The sequence below is a fragment of the Erinaceus europaeus genome, chromosome 17 (assembly GCF_950295315.1).
Source record: "Erinaceus europaeus chromosome 17, mEriEur2.1, whole genome shotgun sequence".
Lineage (NCBI taxonomy): Eukaryota > Metazoa > Chordata > Mammalia > Eulipotyphla > Erinaceidae > Erinaceus > Erinaceus europaeus.
In genome coordinates this window covers 9279877-9295330 of record NC_080178.1, presented here as the reverse complement: position 1 = coordinate 9295330, position 15454 = coordinate 9279877, and the positions used below count along the sequence as shown (strand labels likewise).

Genomic DNA, 15454 nt, shown 5'->3' with positions numbered 1-15454 from the left:
CCCTACTTCCCCTTACAGCTGTGACAAGTGACGTCACCTGCCCCAGGTCACGCGGGCAGCCCAGGCAGCAGGCTGCAGAGTCCTTGCTCTCAGAGGTCACAGAGTGAAGCCTCTGAACAGCAAACCCCCACCCCAGCTGTTGCAGGCAGCTCAGGCCACCAGAAACGCACTTCCAAAGTGCTACATTGCAGATGTCACACCAATCAGGTCATGGAAAAATGAGAGATGGAAAGAACTCTCCCTCCCTCCCCCGCCCTCCCTCGTGGCTCAGAGGAGGCTAAGGAAACAGACCAGCTAAGTGTGATGTGGTATCCATGGGACAGTCATGGAAAAAAACTAAGGGGCAATGGGTAGATAGCACAATGGTGACGAAAAATGGACTCTCATGCCTGAGGCTCTGAAGCAGGTTCAATCCCCCCAGCACCACCATAAGCCAGAGCTGAACAGTGCTCTGGTAACAAAAGCAAATGAAAAAGAAAAAAAAAAAAAAAAAAGGAAAACTAGGGAAATCCAAAGCAAGTCTGGAGTTTAGCGAATAGGAATAAACCAGAATCTGTTTCTCAAAACCAAGCATGGCAATAGCCAGATGTCAGCAATGGGGGGGGGGGGGGAGGGGAGAGCAAGATAGCTCACTTGGGAGGCATCTGCTTTGCCATGCACCCATGACCCAGGTTTGAGTCCCAGGCACATTACATGAAATTGCTATGAAACTAGAGGAAACTTCAGGGCTAGGATGTCTCTCCCTCTGTTTCTCTGTCTCTTCTCTCTCTGTTTTTTTTTATTATCTTTATTTATTTATTTATTGGATAGAGACAGTCAGAAATCAAGAAGGGGGTTGACAGAGAGGAACAGAGACAGAGAGACACCCACAACCCTGCTTCATCACCCGTGAAGCTTTCCCCCTGCAGGTGGGGTGGGGGCTCACACATTGTGACATGTGTGCTCAACCAGGCACACCACCACCAGGCAGGCCCTCTCTCTGTTTCTATGTGTGTGGGGGGGGGGTGGGGGGAAGGCAGCCTGACACGCAGTAAAGGGCAAGAACAAAAGAACAACTGTGGAGGAAACCACTCTCACAGACAGACAGGAACTCTAGTCTATCTTTGTATCTGTGCTGCAATTCTAGGATTAGATGAGAAGTAAAACTTTCTTTTTCACACACACACACACACACACACACACACACACACACACACACACACACACACACACACACCCAAACCTGATTCCAGTCCAGGTGGCCCTAAGACAGACAGAAAAGCAGAACCCAGACAGCTCAGTGCTCCAGTAATCTCTTTAAGAGGGGGGGTTGACTTCACATGCAAGTCCCCAGACAAACCTCAGGAACTGTTGCCATGGGAATGACCCTGTTGTCATGGCAATGGCCCTACAGGCTGACCTAAGTGGAGACCGCAAGGAGGAAAGGAAGCCAGCTGCATTCCTAACAGAAAGGTGGCAGGAGATAAGGCAGTTCAAAGACCACAGCATCTCAAGGCCAATCCCTCCGTATCAACAGCCTGTGTCCATTCAGCCACCGGAGATGAGGCTTTCCCACCTGCAGGCTGGGAAGTGAAAAAGATATCCCCAGAGAGAATGAGCCAGCTTGCTTTTCACTGTGGTCTCCATGGGTCTCCTCCTCTTTTGTCTTTCTGCGCAAGGATAAGCCTGCTGCTATGATGAACTGGGCTGGAGTTTTCAATTTCATCCAGCCTTATCCCTGAGGAAGGAACCAGAGACATCTGGCTTTGTTAGCGAGTGTCTGGGTTTCCCAAGTCCCGAGGTACACTTTGGGCAGGTAGTTTTGTTAGGGGCAGCAAGGGACAGGAGGACTGGAAACATTTGGGACATGGACACTTTGTTGCACCTTATCACCCTTCCCGTACCAGCAGGGAAGAGGAAGAAAGTTAGCACCAACCTACAGAGAACTGAACAGGAAGAGTAAGTCAGACACTGCACAGGAGACAATGGAAGGGCCACGGTGTTGCTGATTGGCCAACAGAATGTTTAGTAGATAACTACCGCACTAGGCACAGGACCCCGAGGGATACCCTATCTGCAACGGCATGAAGAAATACCAACAGCAGCGCAGTTGGAGAGGTGCTATGAGCATTCAGAGGGATGTAAAGAAGGAAGACACCCAGATTTCATTCTTGAACTTCCTAACCGGGACTCTTCAAGGAGTCTTGAGTTCCGATGGGTCAGATGTCACCACCTGATCTTGCAGGGCTGAGAGGACTTGAGGTCTGTCTAAAACCTAACACAGGTAGTCCAGGAGGAGGTGATGCAGTGGATAAAGCACTGGACTCTCAAGCATGAGGTCCTGAGTTCGATCCCAGGCAAGACATGTATCAGAGTGATGTCTGGTTCTTTCTCCCCTCCTATCTTTCTCATTAACAAATTAAAAAATCCTTAAATGAATAAAAAAAAAATCTTAACATAGTCCCATCCAGCAATAACCAGTCGTTCTATAAACAGCCATTGTTATGGGCTGGGGAGACAACAAAATGGTTATGCAAAGAGACTTTCATGCCTGAGGCTCCAAGGTCCCAGGTTCCATCAGCCAGAGCTGAGCAGTGCTCTGATCTCTCTTGCCTCTCTCTGTATCTCTCATTAAAATAAATAAATAAAATATTTCTTTAAAAAAACAGTCATTGTTATTATAGTTAGCATGGTGACAACTAATGGAATCAGATTTTTTTTAAGGTTTATTTATTTACTTATGAGAGAGGAGGTCGAAAGAATTAGAGCACTGCTGAACCCTGACATAAGGTGGTGCCAGGGACTGAACCTGGGGCCTCTGAGATCTCAGGCATATGAGCTGGTACTCTAACAGGTTGAGCTATCTCCCCGAACTAACAGATCTTGAAGACCAGGAGACCCTGAAGACCATGGAACTCACATAAAACAAAAACAAGATTGATGCACACCTACCCTGTGGTAACAAAAACAAAATCCCACTGACTTCATAGGGAGGGAGAATGTTGTGCTGTGGGCTCTAATTAAGGGAGCTTCACCAGTAAAGAATGAGATTTAGAGGGAGTTGGGCGGTAGCACAGCGGGTTAAGCGCACATGGTGCAAAGGGCAAGGACCGGCATAAGGATCCCCTGGCTCCGCACCTGCCTGAGAGTCGATTCACGGGCGGTAAAGCAGATTTGCAGGTGTTTACCTTTCTCTCCCTCCCTCTGTCTTCTCCTCCTCTCTCCATTCCTCTCTGTCCTATCCAACAACAACGACATCAATAACAACAATAATAACTACAACAATAAAATAACAAGGGCAACAAAAGGGAATAAATTTTTTTTAAAAAAAAATATTTTTTTAAGCATCAACAGAAGTTGAGGAAGAAGATCTGAAAGGGAAACTAAAAGCAGGACCTGACCAAATTGTAAGTAGGGCACCAAAGTAAAAACCCTGTGGTGAGGAGTAGACATGCAGCTTCCTAGGCCAGTGGGGGGTGGGAGTGGTTGGGAGGGATGGGTCACAGTCTTTTGGTGGTGGGAATGGTGTTTATGTACACTCCTAGTAAAATGTAGTCATATAAATCACTAGTTAATTAATATGAGAGGGGGAAAATTAATTGTATGTCTCGAAGTTTTTTAAAACACAGACTTAGTCTTTTTAATATATAGGCTATGTATTTGATATGCGGACTCTCTCAAAAGCCTAGACCAAGTAGATCAGAAGCAACCAATAGCACAGCTATATACAAGATACTGGGTACTATACAGCAAACCCTAACAAAAGGACTTTTCAAAGTTAACCCAATTACCAAATAATATGATGATAACATCAACTATCCATTGTCTTTTTGAACCCTAAGACAGCAGGAACCTCACATCTCCACTATAGAGCCTCTACTTCCCCCAGTCCTAGAACCCTTGGATAGGGCCCACTTTCCCGTATGCCTTTCCCAATCCATATCAAATAATATTGCATCTGCCAATCACAACCTAATCAACACGATTGCCACCTCAACATGCTTCAGCTCAGACTGTGTCCAGAGACTTCACGTGTGGAATGACAACCCTTCAGCTTCATTAGTCGGGTGAGACCTTTCCTTTCATAGTATTCTCTAATTCCATCCCAGGTGGTTCACTTTCTAACAAAGTCCCAAAACCTAGATATAGACCAGGTTCTGTGAGAGAGAGCATATGTTCACACGTATCCATAAACTACTGCAAAATATATACCTGAAAGCAGAAGTACCCTAGAGTTTGCAGTGAGTACCCCCCTAACACTTCCTCTCCACTATTCCAAGCTTTGGGTCCATGAATGCTCAACAATTTGTTTGCCTTTGTATATTAACTCTCTTTTCAGTCACCAGGTTCCAGACGTCAACAGGATGCTGGCCAGGCTTCCCTGGACTGAAGACCCCACCAATGTGTCCTAGAGCGCTGCTTCCCCAGAGACCCACCCTACTAGGGAAAGAGAGAGGCAGACTGGGAGTATGGACCGACCAGTCAACGCCCATGTTCAGCGGGGAAGCAATTACAGAAGCCAGACCTTCTACCTTCTACAACCCACAATGACCCTAGGTCCATGCTCCCAGAGAGACAGAGAATGGGAAAGCTATCAGGGGAGGGGGTGGGATATGGAGATTGGGTGGTGGGAATTGTGTGGAGTTGTACCCATCCTACCCTATGGTTTTGTTAATTTATCCTTTCTTAAATAAAAAATAAATAAATAAATAAATAAATAAATAATGAGATTTAGGGGGCGGGTGGTGGCACACCTAGTTGAGTGCACATGCTACAAGGACCCAGGTTCGAGCCTCCAATCCTTACCTGGCAGGGGGAATGCTTTACAAGTGGTGAAGCAGTGTTACAGGTGTCTCTGTCTCTCCCTCTCTATCACCCCCTTTCCTCTTGATTTCTGGCTGTCTCGATCCAGTAAATAAAATAAAGATAATAATAAAAAAAATTTTTTAAATAATGAAATTTAGGGGCTGGCTGGTGGTGCACCTGGTTGAGTGCACATGTTACAATGCACAAGGACCCAGGTTCAAGCCCCCAGTCCCCACCTACAGGGGGAAAGCTTTGCACATGGTGAAACAGTGCTACAGGTGTCTCTCTGTCTCTATCCCTCTCTATTACCCCCTTCCCTCTCAATTTCTGGCTGTCTCTAACCAACAGAGATAGTTAAAAAAAAAAAAAAAAAGGAAGACTGAGTTATGTATGATGGGTAAGAATTCTGAAAAAGGGATAAGGGCCCAGTGGAAGACAGAGAGGGCAAACTCGGCAAGTGTTTCTCCCTTAGCTCTTGCCAGTGTCCCAGCCTCCCCACCCTCACAGGGATAAAAATAAAACTAATCCCTCCCTCTCATCCATCCAGGCATTTTCTCTTCTGGCCATGGGCTGGTGGGTCTGTTAATCCCTACTCAATCCTCAGCACCCTCGACTCAGCTCTGCAATAGCAGCTGCACAGAATCCTCCTGGGGAGAGGGGAGATGACAGTCCTGGAGGGTGGGCTCTCAGTGAGAAGCCCCTCAAGCTGGGGTCTGGAGGTGGCATCATGGATAAAGAGCTGGGACTCTCAAGCATGAGGTTCTGAGTTCAGCATCTAGTATTTTATGTGCCCAAGTAGTGCTGGTCCCCCCCCTCTTTTTTTTAAAGATGCATCAATATCTCTTTATTTTATTTATTTATTCCTTTTGTTGCCCTTGTTGTTTTACTGTTGTAGTTATTATTGATGTCATTGTTGTTGGATAGGACAGAGAGAAATGGAGAGAGGAGGGAAAGACAGAGAGGGGGAGAGAAAGATAGACACCTGCAGACCTGCTTCACTGCCTGTGAAGCGACTCCCCTGCAGATGGGGAGCCGGGGGCTTGAACTTGGATCCTTCCACTGGTCCTTGCGCTTAGCGCCACCTGCGCTTAACCCGCAGCGCTACCGTCCGACTCCCCCCCACTTTTTTATTAATAAATAAACATGAGTGGAGGGTGGGGTTTGGTTAGGATCCAAAGCATCTGGGATGTAACAGAAGTTCAATAAATATTTACTGAGTGAATTAAACCTGAAAGAGGATTTGCTTTTGTTTGGGGTTTTTTTGTTTTTATTTGTTATGAGATTGTACCAAGACTATGATCCAAGACCTCTGATGTTAGAGTCTAAATGGAAGGGGCAATGGGGAAGGGAGAGAGGGAGGACAAGACCTTTAGAATACAGCCAGACATCAGAAAGCTCAAAGGAGTGAAAGCAAGTCTGGTCTCTGGAGCCCCAGGTGGCCGATGGGATTAGTGTATCCTTGTTGGCATTGACCTTGGAGAGGCCAGTCCATTCCAAGCTATTTCTAGTCCTCCATAAATCAAGGGGGGGGGGGGGGTTTCAAAGTCCTGGATCTCTCCAGTCCATCCATCACCATCAGAGAAGATTTCTCTTCCCTTGTCATAAACCGCAACTCTTTGTTTTCCCTTTACAAACGATCAACCGATCATCTACTTTAATACCAAGACTTTTGTATAATCATTCTAAGGAGCTGGGGTCCAGAAGGATAAAGATGAGCATGCTCAGAACACAGAGGTCAAAAAACACCCATCAGGGCCGGGACAGAGCTCACCCTGTAAAAGGCATGTTCCTTACCATAGACTAGGCCCTGGGTTCAAGTCCCAGCACCATAGGGGAGTATCAGGCACCCAGGTTCATGGAGCAGAGCTAGCTACGTACAGAGATGTTGTTCCCTCTCTGTCTCTTTCTCTGTGTACCCAAAAATAACAAGAATGCGGGCTGGGGAGACAGCATAGTGGTTATCTAAAAGACTTTCATAAGTGAGGCTCTGAAGTCCCAGACACAATCCCCAGCACCACCATTAAGCCACAGCTGAATAGTGCTTTGGTCTCTCCATCCCTCCCTTTCTCTTTCTATTTCCCATTCATTAAAAAATTATATATATATATATATATATGGCCTCCAGGGTTATTGCTGGGGCTCGGTGCCTGCACTATGAATCCACTGCTCCTGGAGGGCATTATTTCCCCATTTTTGTTGCCCTTGTTGTTATTATTGTTATTGCTGTTGTTGTTGGATAGGACAGAGAGAAATCGAGAGAGGAGGGGAAGACAGATGGGGAGAGAAAGAGAGACACCTGCAGACCCGCTTCACCATTTGTGAAGTGACCCCCCCCCCCGCAGGAATAAAACATATTTAAAAATAAAAAGTAACAAAAATGAGTTGAAATGTAAGGCTGTGTAAGATTTGTTTTTAGACTGTACAGTGTCTTTTTTTGTATAGTTAACACACTACCGAATGTGTCTTTAGATAGCCCTGTCCTGGTGGTATTTTCAATAGCCACTAACCTTGCCTGGTACAGTAAGGGGGTTGTAAGTTGGCATGGAAATTTAAAGCAGGTTCTTGTTGGTGCACAGCACAAATTAGTTATATATGGGGATGGTAGTTATTTTTTTTTCATCTTCAGTTGTCTATGATGCAGCTTATACGAAATAATTGTTGTTCTGTTAAACTGAAATACCACTCTGTAATTGCAAAAAAAGAAAGTTGCAGCTGTTTTGTTGACATTCTGAATGCTTCTAAGTAAATATCTTTGTATTAAAAAATTAAAAAATAACAAAAATGAAAAAATAGAATAGTACCAAAAGCAGTGAAATTGTGCACACACAAGGTTCTGAACGCACTAATAATAATAATGGCAACAAGGATCATGCCACAAACATGAAACAGTCACCAAGGCAGAGGCAGGCAACATGCAGGCCCCTGCTTTTCTTCTTAGGAGACCCCATATCATCTGAACAAGAACTTGGAAGAGTGATCTGAGTTCAAAGTCATTATTCTGGAAAGCACACCCATCCCTCCCAGCCAGTCCCCTGCCTGCTGCCCCCCCCACCCCCACCCCAGGTGCCAGAAGCTTGCCAACAGGTTCTTCCCGCCACAAGGATGCCTGCTTCTTATGTGTCTCCTCCCTGCCCAGGAACTTCCTAAGGCCACAGATAGGTGTCCATGGCGCTACAAACCACACAGCTCTCACTCATGGAAGCCGGGGAGCCAGCAGGAGCTCAGTAATGCCTGCTGAGTAAGGAAGGAGGCTAGGCCAGAGGTCCCTGGGCAGCAGTTGTCTGGCCTCAGCAGATCCAAAGTTCGGCGGCTGAGTGATCAGTGAGCTTTCTTGGCAAGTCTGTCCTAAATCACTGAAGGAACCTAGCAGAAAGAGCCCTGCAAGAGATAAGTGGAGATGGTCTTGTGACCCAGGAATTAGCCGGATGCTTGAGTGGGTCCCTGACTATGACGGCGGGCAAGCAGCATCATGGATTATTCCACTTGACGGGTCCAATTCTGAGACCTCAGACCTGTTGGACTCTGGATTCAGACAGTGTTTGGGGCAGGCTCCACAAACACCGAAGCATTTCAGACCCACACATTCTCAGTGCTGAATGAGGTCTGCCCTCCTCCTTCCAAGACAGGCTCCAAGTCCCATGAGAATCAGAGCTTCTGGTCTCTCTCCTCCTCCAGTGCTTGAAGTTCTGCCAATTTCTCCAGCCAGCCCATCCAATCTTGGGGCAGCTCTGAGACTTTTAAAAAAATGCTTTGGAGTGGTCCAGGAGGTGGCACATTGGATAAAGCATTGGATCCTCAAACATGAGGTCCCAAGTTCAACCCCCAGCAGACATGTAGTTCTTTCTCTCTCCTCCTAACTTTTTCTCACTAATAAATAAATAAGATCTTAAAAAAAAAAAAATGCTTGGGGGGTTGGTGGTAGTGCACTGGGTTAAGTGCACCTACTGTGAAGTACAAGGAACCCAGTTTGAACCTTCAGCTCCCCACCTGCAGGGTGGTAACTTCATAAACAGTGAAAGAGGTCTGCAGGTGTCTTTCTCTCCCCCTGTCTTCCCCTCCTCTCTTAATTTCTCTGTCCTATCCAACAACAACAATAATCACAACAATAATAGTGGAAAAAAGATGGCCGCCAGAAGCAACGGATTCCTAGTGCAGGAACCAAGCCCCAGCAATAACCCTGGAGGCACACACACAAAAAAAAATGTTTTGGCATAAGTCAGAAAGACAGCATAGTGGTTCTGCAAAACTGTTTCGGGGAACAGCGTGACAGTAACCCAATAGAATGTGTTTGGGAATGATGGCTACTCTTCAAGTATCTGGAAGAATTTGAGGAAAACTGTTATAAGTTCTTCTTTGAAAGTCTTATAGAATTCATTTGTAAAGCTGTCCAGGGGCCAGGAGGTGGCACACAGGGTTAAATGCTGACATTATAGTGCAAAAGGGCCCAGGTTCAAGCCCCTGGTCCCCACCTACAGGGGGAAAGCTTTGCAAGAGGTGACGTAGGCAGCAGGTGTCTCTCTCCCTGTCTATCAGCCCCTTCCTCTTGATTTCTGGCTGTCTCTAGCCAATAAATAATGATAATGAAAACTTAAAAAATAATAAGGAAACAAGACAACAAATAACCCCATCCAAAAATGGGGGAAGGACTTGGACAGAATATTCACCACAGAAGAGATCCAAAAGGCCGAGAAACACATGAAAAAATGCTCCAAGTCTCTGACTGTCAGAGAAATGCAAATCAGGACAACAATGAGATATCACTTCACTCCTGTGAGAATGTCATACATCACAAAAGGTAACAGCAGCAAATGCTGGAGAGGGTGTGGGGTCAAAGGAACCCTCCTATACTGCTGGTGGGAATGTCAATTGGTCCAGCCTCTGTGGAGAACAGTCTGGAGAACTCTCAGAAGGCTAGAAATGGACCTACCCTATGATCCTGCAATTCCCCTCCTGGGGATATATCCTAAGGAACCCAACACATCCATCCAAAAAGATCTGTGTACACATATGTTCTTGGCAGCACAATTTGTAATAGCCAAAACCTGGAAGCAACCCAGGTGTCCAACAACAGATGAGTGGCTGAGCAAGTTGTGGTATATATACACAATGGAATACTACTCAGCTGTAAAAAATGGTGACTTCACTGTTTTCAGCCGATCTTGGATGGACCTTGAAAAAATCATGTTGAGTGAAATAAGTCAGAAACAGAAGGATGAATATGGGATGATCTCACTCTCAGGCCGAAGTTGAAAAACAAGATTAGAAAAGAAAACACAAGTCGAACCTGAAATGGAATTGGAGTATTACACCAAAGTAAAAGACTCTGGGGTGGGTGGGTGGGAAAAAAATAAATAAATAAAAATAAATAAAAATAATAATAAGGAAGCTGTCTGGACCTTGGCTTTTGTTCTTGAGGAGATTTTTGATGACTGATTCAATTTCTATACCAGTGACTGGCCTAGTCAAGATATCTACTTCCTCTTGGGTTAGGCTGGGCAGGTGGTATGATTCTAGGAATGCACCTGTCACATCTAGGTTATCCAATTTATTTGCATAGAGATGTTCATAACAGTCACATATGGGGAGTCGGGCGGTAGCACAGCGGGTTAAATGCAAGGACCCGCCTAAGGGGCCCGGTTCGAGCCCCCAGCTCCCCACCTACAGGGGAGTTGATTCACAGGCAGTGAAGCAGGTCTGGAGGTGTCTGTCTTTCTCTCCCCCTCTGTCCTCCTTACGTCTCTCCATTTCTCTTTGTCCTATCTAACAACGATGACATCAATAACAACAACAATAAAAAAAAAATTAGTCACGTAAGATTCTTTGGATCTCCCCTGCAAAAGACTTTCATGCCTGAGGCTCCAGGGTCCCAGGTTCAATGCCCAGCATCACCATAAGCCAGGGCTGAGTAATTTTCTGGTAAAAGTAATGAAAACAGGAAGCCAGGTAGTGGCGCAGCGGGTTAAGCGCATATGGTGTGAAGCACAGGAACCGACTGGCATAAGTATCCGGGTTCGAGCCCCTGGGTTCCCACCTGCAGAGGGGTCACTTCACAGGTGGTGAAGCAGGTCTGCAGGTGTCTATCTTTCTCTCCCCCTCTGTCTTCCCCTCCTCTCTCCATTTCTCTCTGTCCTACCCAACAACGACAATAGACAAGGGCAACAAAAGGGAAAAAAATAAAATAACAATAATGAAAAGAAAAATGACTGTAGAGCTGGGGAGTAGAGCACATGTTGCCATGTGCAAGGACTGGGGTCCAAGCCCCCTATCTCCACCAGCAAAAGAGACCACAATCAGGGAGCAGAGGAGATGCCACTGTCCCTCTTTCTCTCTCTCTTTTCTCTATCTCCTCTCCTTCTGTCTTGATTTCTTTATCTCTATCCAATAAATAATTTTTTAAAAAAATGCCTTGGGAGCAGGAGTAGATAGCATAATGGTTATGCAAAGAGGCTTTCATGTCTGAGTCTCCAAGGCATCCAGTTCAATTCCCTGTACCACCATAAGCCAGAGCTCAGCAGTGCGCTGGTAAAAATAATAATAATAGTAATAATGCTTTGGTACAGATGCCCCCCCCCCAGTATGTCTGCCCAGCAGCCCACCGAGCAAAGCTGATCTGATCGCAGCCCTCGAGAGGTCATTATTGCATGAGAGACCAGAGCACCCCTGTTGCAGAGTTTAGGAAAGGCCCCCAGAAGGAGATTGCATGCTGTGAAATGTGTTTTGTGCAAGTTAACAGACATTGATAAAAGGAATCAGCAAAAGAAGATGACTATCTTGTGGCAAGAGGACCAGCTCTCTGCTGTTGTATGTGGGGGGTGGGGGAGGGCACGGAGGGGGAGGCTGCGATGGAGGGGAGCAGATAACAGAATTCACAGAAACCGCTAGAAAGTCCTATTGCCTCAAGAGGCATCCCAGAGTCACCAAACTCCTTGCTTTACAAAAAAAAGGGCAAAAGAGAAACAGGGAATGACACAAAGTAGCACTAAGGGACCCTGCTACAATGACACAAAGTAGCACTAAGGGACCCTGCTACTAAGTGGCAGGGCCACTCTTAGAACCCTGGGACCTTGTTGCAGCCCCCTGCTCTAAAAACACCTACCCCCATGGTCCAGAAGACAGCACAGTGGATGTAGCACCAGACTCTCAAGCATGAGGTCTCGAGTTCAATCCCCGGCAGCACAAGTAGCAGAGTGATATCTGGTTCTTTCTCTCTCTCTCTCTCTTCCTATCTTTTTCATTAATAAATAAAATCTTTTTAAAAAGTTGTACCTTTTAAAAATAAATAAATAAAAGCACCCAGGCCCTGCCCATCTCCCAGCTGCGAACATAAGAGTACCCAGATTCTACACAAGCGAGTACCCGGATTCTACACAAGCACCCCCACAATAACACTGCTCACTTTCAGCACATCCCCCAGGGGTGGAGGAAAGAGACATAAAGTATCAGCTCCACAGAGCAGAAGCTAACACAGTGAGGACTGAGAAGCCCCAGGGCTTGCTTGTGGGCAACCAGAATTGATTATATTTGCAACTCAAAGCTCAGTTAAGGTTCCACTACTTGGCGGCCCGGCAGTGAAGCAACTGGTTAAGCACACACATTAAAGTGTGCAACGATCCAGGTTCAAGCCCCTGGTCCCCACCTGCAGGGGGGGGAAGCTTCACGAGTGGTGAAGCAGGGCTGTAGGTGTCTCTCTGTCTCTCTCCTGGTCTATCTTCCCACCTTTCTCAATTTCTCTGTCTCTATCCAATAATAAAAGAAAAGAAAAAAAAAGTTTCCACTATTTGTGGCCAAGGGAGGTGGCTCAATGGAGTACAAGACTGCCATGCATGAGGCCCTGAATGCTCTGGGTTCGATTCCTGGCACCGCAAATGCTAGAGTGGTGCTCTGGTCTCTCTCTTTCATTAAATTTTTTTTTTAATTGTGCTATTTCTTGACAATGGGCTACTGAAAGGGGCCGAGACAATATCTTGTCTTTGGAAATAGATTTCCTAACCAAAAGAAGGGAGTGGTCCCTCCCTGCTAAAAAAATAAAAAATAAAAAAATAAAAAATAAAAAAAACACACTAGTCTTTCCTCTCGGCTTCCCAGCAAGCTTCAGGGGCAGGGCAACACAGAGACCAGGAAGGACCCTGGGGTCCTCTCTTCCTAGCTGTGCCCTGACCAGTTCTGTGACCTGTCCCAGTCCTCCTGTCCAGGCTGAGTTCCAGTTTCCTTGTCTGTAAAAAAGATAAATAAATAAATAGGGGCAGTAAACTCTACCCTGTCTGCAACCTGCATGTTGTGAGACCCAGATGACAATGAACATGCGTTTGTTAGGGTGCTTCTCTCACTTCCCCAATGCCCTCACCTCCACTGCAGCAGACCTATTCCCCACCCCACCCCTCCCCTCCAACAGGTGAAAGGTCAAGGAGCGCTCACCCAAGTCAAGGGAGGAGAAAAAAAAAAACAGTTGCGACAGACACCACCCGGCAGCCCCACATGCTTTGTCAGCCCCACATGCCTCAAGGGTGCAGGTGGCTATTAACATGAAATAAACCATCTACTGGTCCTCTGTGCAGGCCCTGAAGCAAACAAAGGGCTGAGTGGGTCATTTCAGGGACAGATGCAATGATCCTGCAGACAGGGGCTGACCCCAGTTCTAACCTGCCTTGTTTCTCAAAATGTCGTGTGCTCAATGCCTGAGCAGGTTTGTAAATCTTCAAGATTCTGACTACCCATCTGTGTCTCCTCTGTACCTGGACCAGTCTGTGCCCAGGGTTCGAATCTAAACTCCCTGAAGGCAGAGCTGAACCAAGAGCATGGGGGCCCTCCGCCCCAGTGAATGAGTCCAGTTAGTCATGGGCTGAATGAGTCAGTGAATAATCTGACTCAAATCCCCGTGGCTAGAGCACTTCCCTCAAACTCAGGAGGTCAGTTCACTCCGAGAGTCTCCGGGTGGGATCATCCCAGTTTGATGCAGAAACACACCAGGCTCCAAAAGCATGGAGCCCCCCCACCCCACACAGGCTTCACAGCTCCGGAGATGCCTGTCTTTTCTCAGACCCTGTGCACTGACCATAGCTGTCCAGAGGGGGGTGGGGACGAGGGTAGGGGGATTAATCATTACAGACCTCAAGATGGAACCAAGCAGGACCCACCCACCATTCACCCAGGCATCTGACCAGCTCACAGTCCAGGAGGTCACCCAAAGCTTTAAGCTGCTCGGGGAGGGAAAAGGGGGTGGGGGCAGGATACAGGGGTGGGGGGAGGTCCAGCTATGCTGGACACAGCTGAAGGGGTGCTGGGCATAGGTGAGAGGGGTGCTGGACATGGGTGGGGGCTGTTGGACACAGGTGGGAGTTGGGTGCTGGGCACAGATGGGGGGCTCTGGACACAGGTGGGTGGAGGGCAGGACAGAGGTGGAGGAGTACTGGACATGGGTGGGGTAGGGTGCTGGACATGGGTAGGGGTGCCAGACACAGGTGGGTGGGGTGGGGTGCTAGACACAGCTGGAGGGGTGCTGGGCACAAGTGAGAGGGGTGCTGGACATGGGTGGGGGCTGTTGGACACAAGTGGAGGGGTGCTGGGCACAAGTGAGAAGGGTGCTGGACATAGGTGGGGGCTGTTGGACACAAGTGGAGGGGTGCTGGGCACAGATGGGAGGCTCTGGACATGGGTGGGGGCTGCTGCACACAGCTGGAGGGGTGCTGGGCACAGATGGGGGGCTCTGGACACAGGTGGGGGGGGGCAGGACAGAGGTGGAGGAGTACTGGACATGGGTGGGGTAGGGTGCTGGACATGGGTAGGGGTGCTGAGCACAGGCTCGAGCAGTTCGCCGTGGGCACCCGGCAAGGCGACCCCGGTGTCAGGGCCGGCCCAGCACCCTCCACCCCGCCCGCAGATGGCAGCTGCGGATGGACTCGGTCCAGCCCGGGAGGAGCGCGGGGCGGCCGGGGCGCGGGGCAGCCAGGGGGGAAGGCGGGGCAGCCACGGATCGCCCGCCCGGGACCCGCTCGGAGCCGGCCGGCGCGGGCAGGCAGCCCCCACGCAGCCCCCGGCCCGGGTGCCCCCCACCCCCGCCCGGGGAGCCGCCGCACTCACGGCCTTGAGCTGCTCCAGCCGGTCCTTCATCCTGGAGCCCGGCGCCCGGAGGCAGGCGAGCGCGGCGCAGGTGAGCGCGGCCCAGGTGAGCGGCCGGAAGTGGCGGCAGGGCCGAGCCGGGCCGGGCCGGGCCGGGCGGGCGAGGAGCAGCGAGCGAGACAGGCCACCGGAGCTCCGCCGCACCGCCCCCTCCGGCCCCGCCGGCGCCGCGCCTGCAAATCCGGCTCCCGGCGCCGCGCGCAGGCCCACCCGGCCCGCCCCGCACCTGGCCGCGCCCCCGCCGCCTTAAAGGGCCCGCGCCGCCCGCCGCCTCCCAGCCCGGCCCGGGACCCCGGATCCCCGAGACACGAGAAAGGGAAAAAAAAAAAAAAAAAAAGTACATCTGTCTGCCCTCAATCCTATCCTCCTAAAAAAAATAATAATAACATATAAATATACATATTGCCTATTTCTTTCTTGTGGACAGAAACCGAGAGGGAAGGGACAGATAGACACCTGCACGGTGGGGGTAGGTCGCGTAATGGTTAAGCAAAGAGACTTTGATGCCTGAGGCTACGGAGTCTCAGGTTCAATGCCTAAGCACCACCAGAAG

General features: G+C 48.6%; 1 protein-coding gene across 5 annotated transcripts in view; it reads right to left on the bottom strand.

Moving 5' to 3' along the window:
* Window positions 1-15162, bottom strand: part of STX3 (syntaxin 3) — a 70077-nt gene extending 54915 nt beyond the window's left edge. The window contains exon 1 of one of the 5 annotated variants that reach the window (XM_060176250.1): window positions 14863-15162. In XM_060176250.1, the coding sequence (XP_060032233.1) occupies window positions 14863-14892 (30 nt within the window). In that variant the 5' untranslated portion in view covers window positions 14893-15162. The remainder of the gene's footprint in view (window positions 1-14862) is intronic. The other 4 variants (XM_060176251.1, XM_060176252.1, XM_060176254.1 and 1 more) reach the window with 4 other exon arrangements.
* Window positions 15163-15454: the final 292 nt, after the last annotated feature.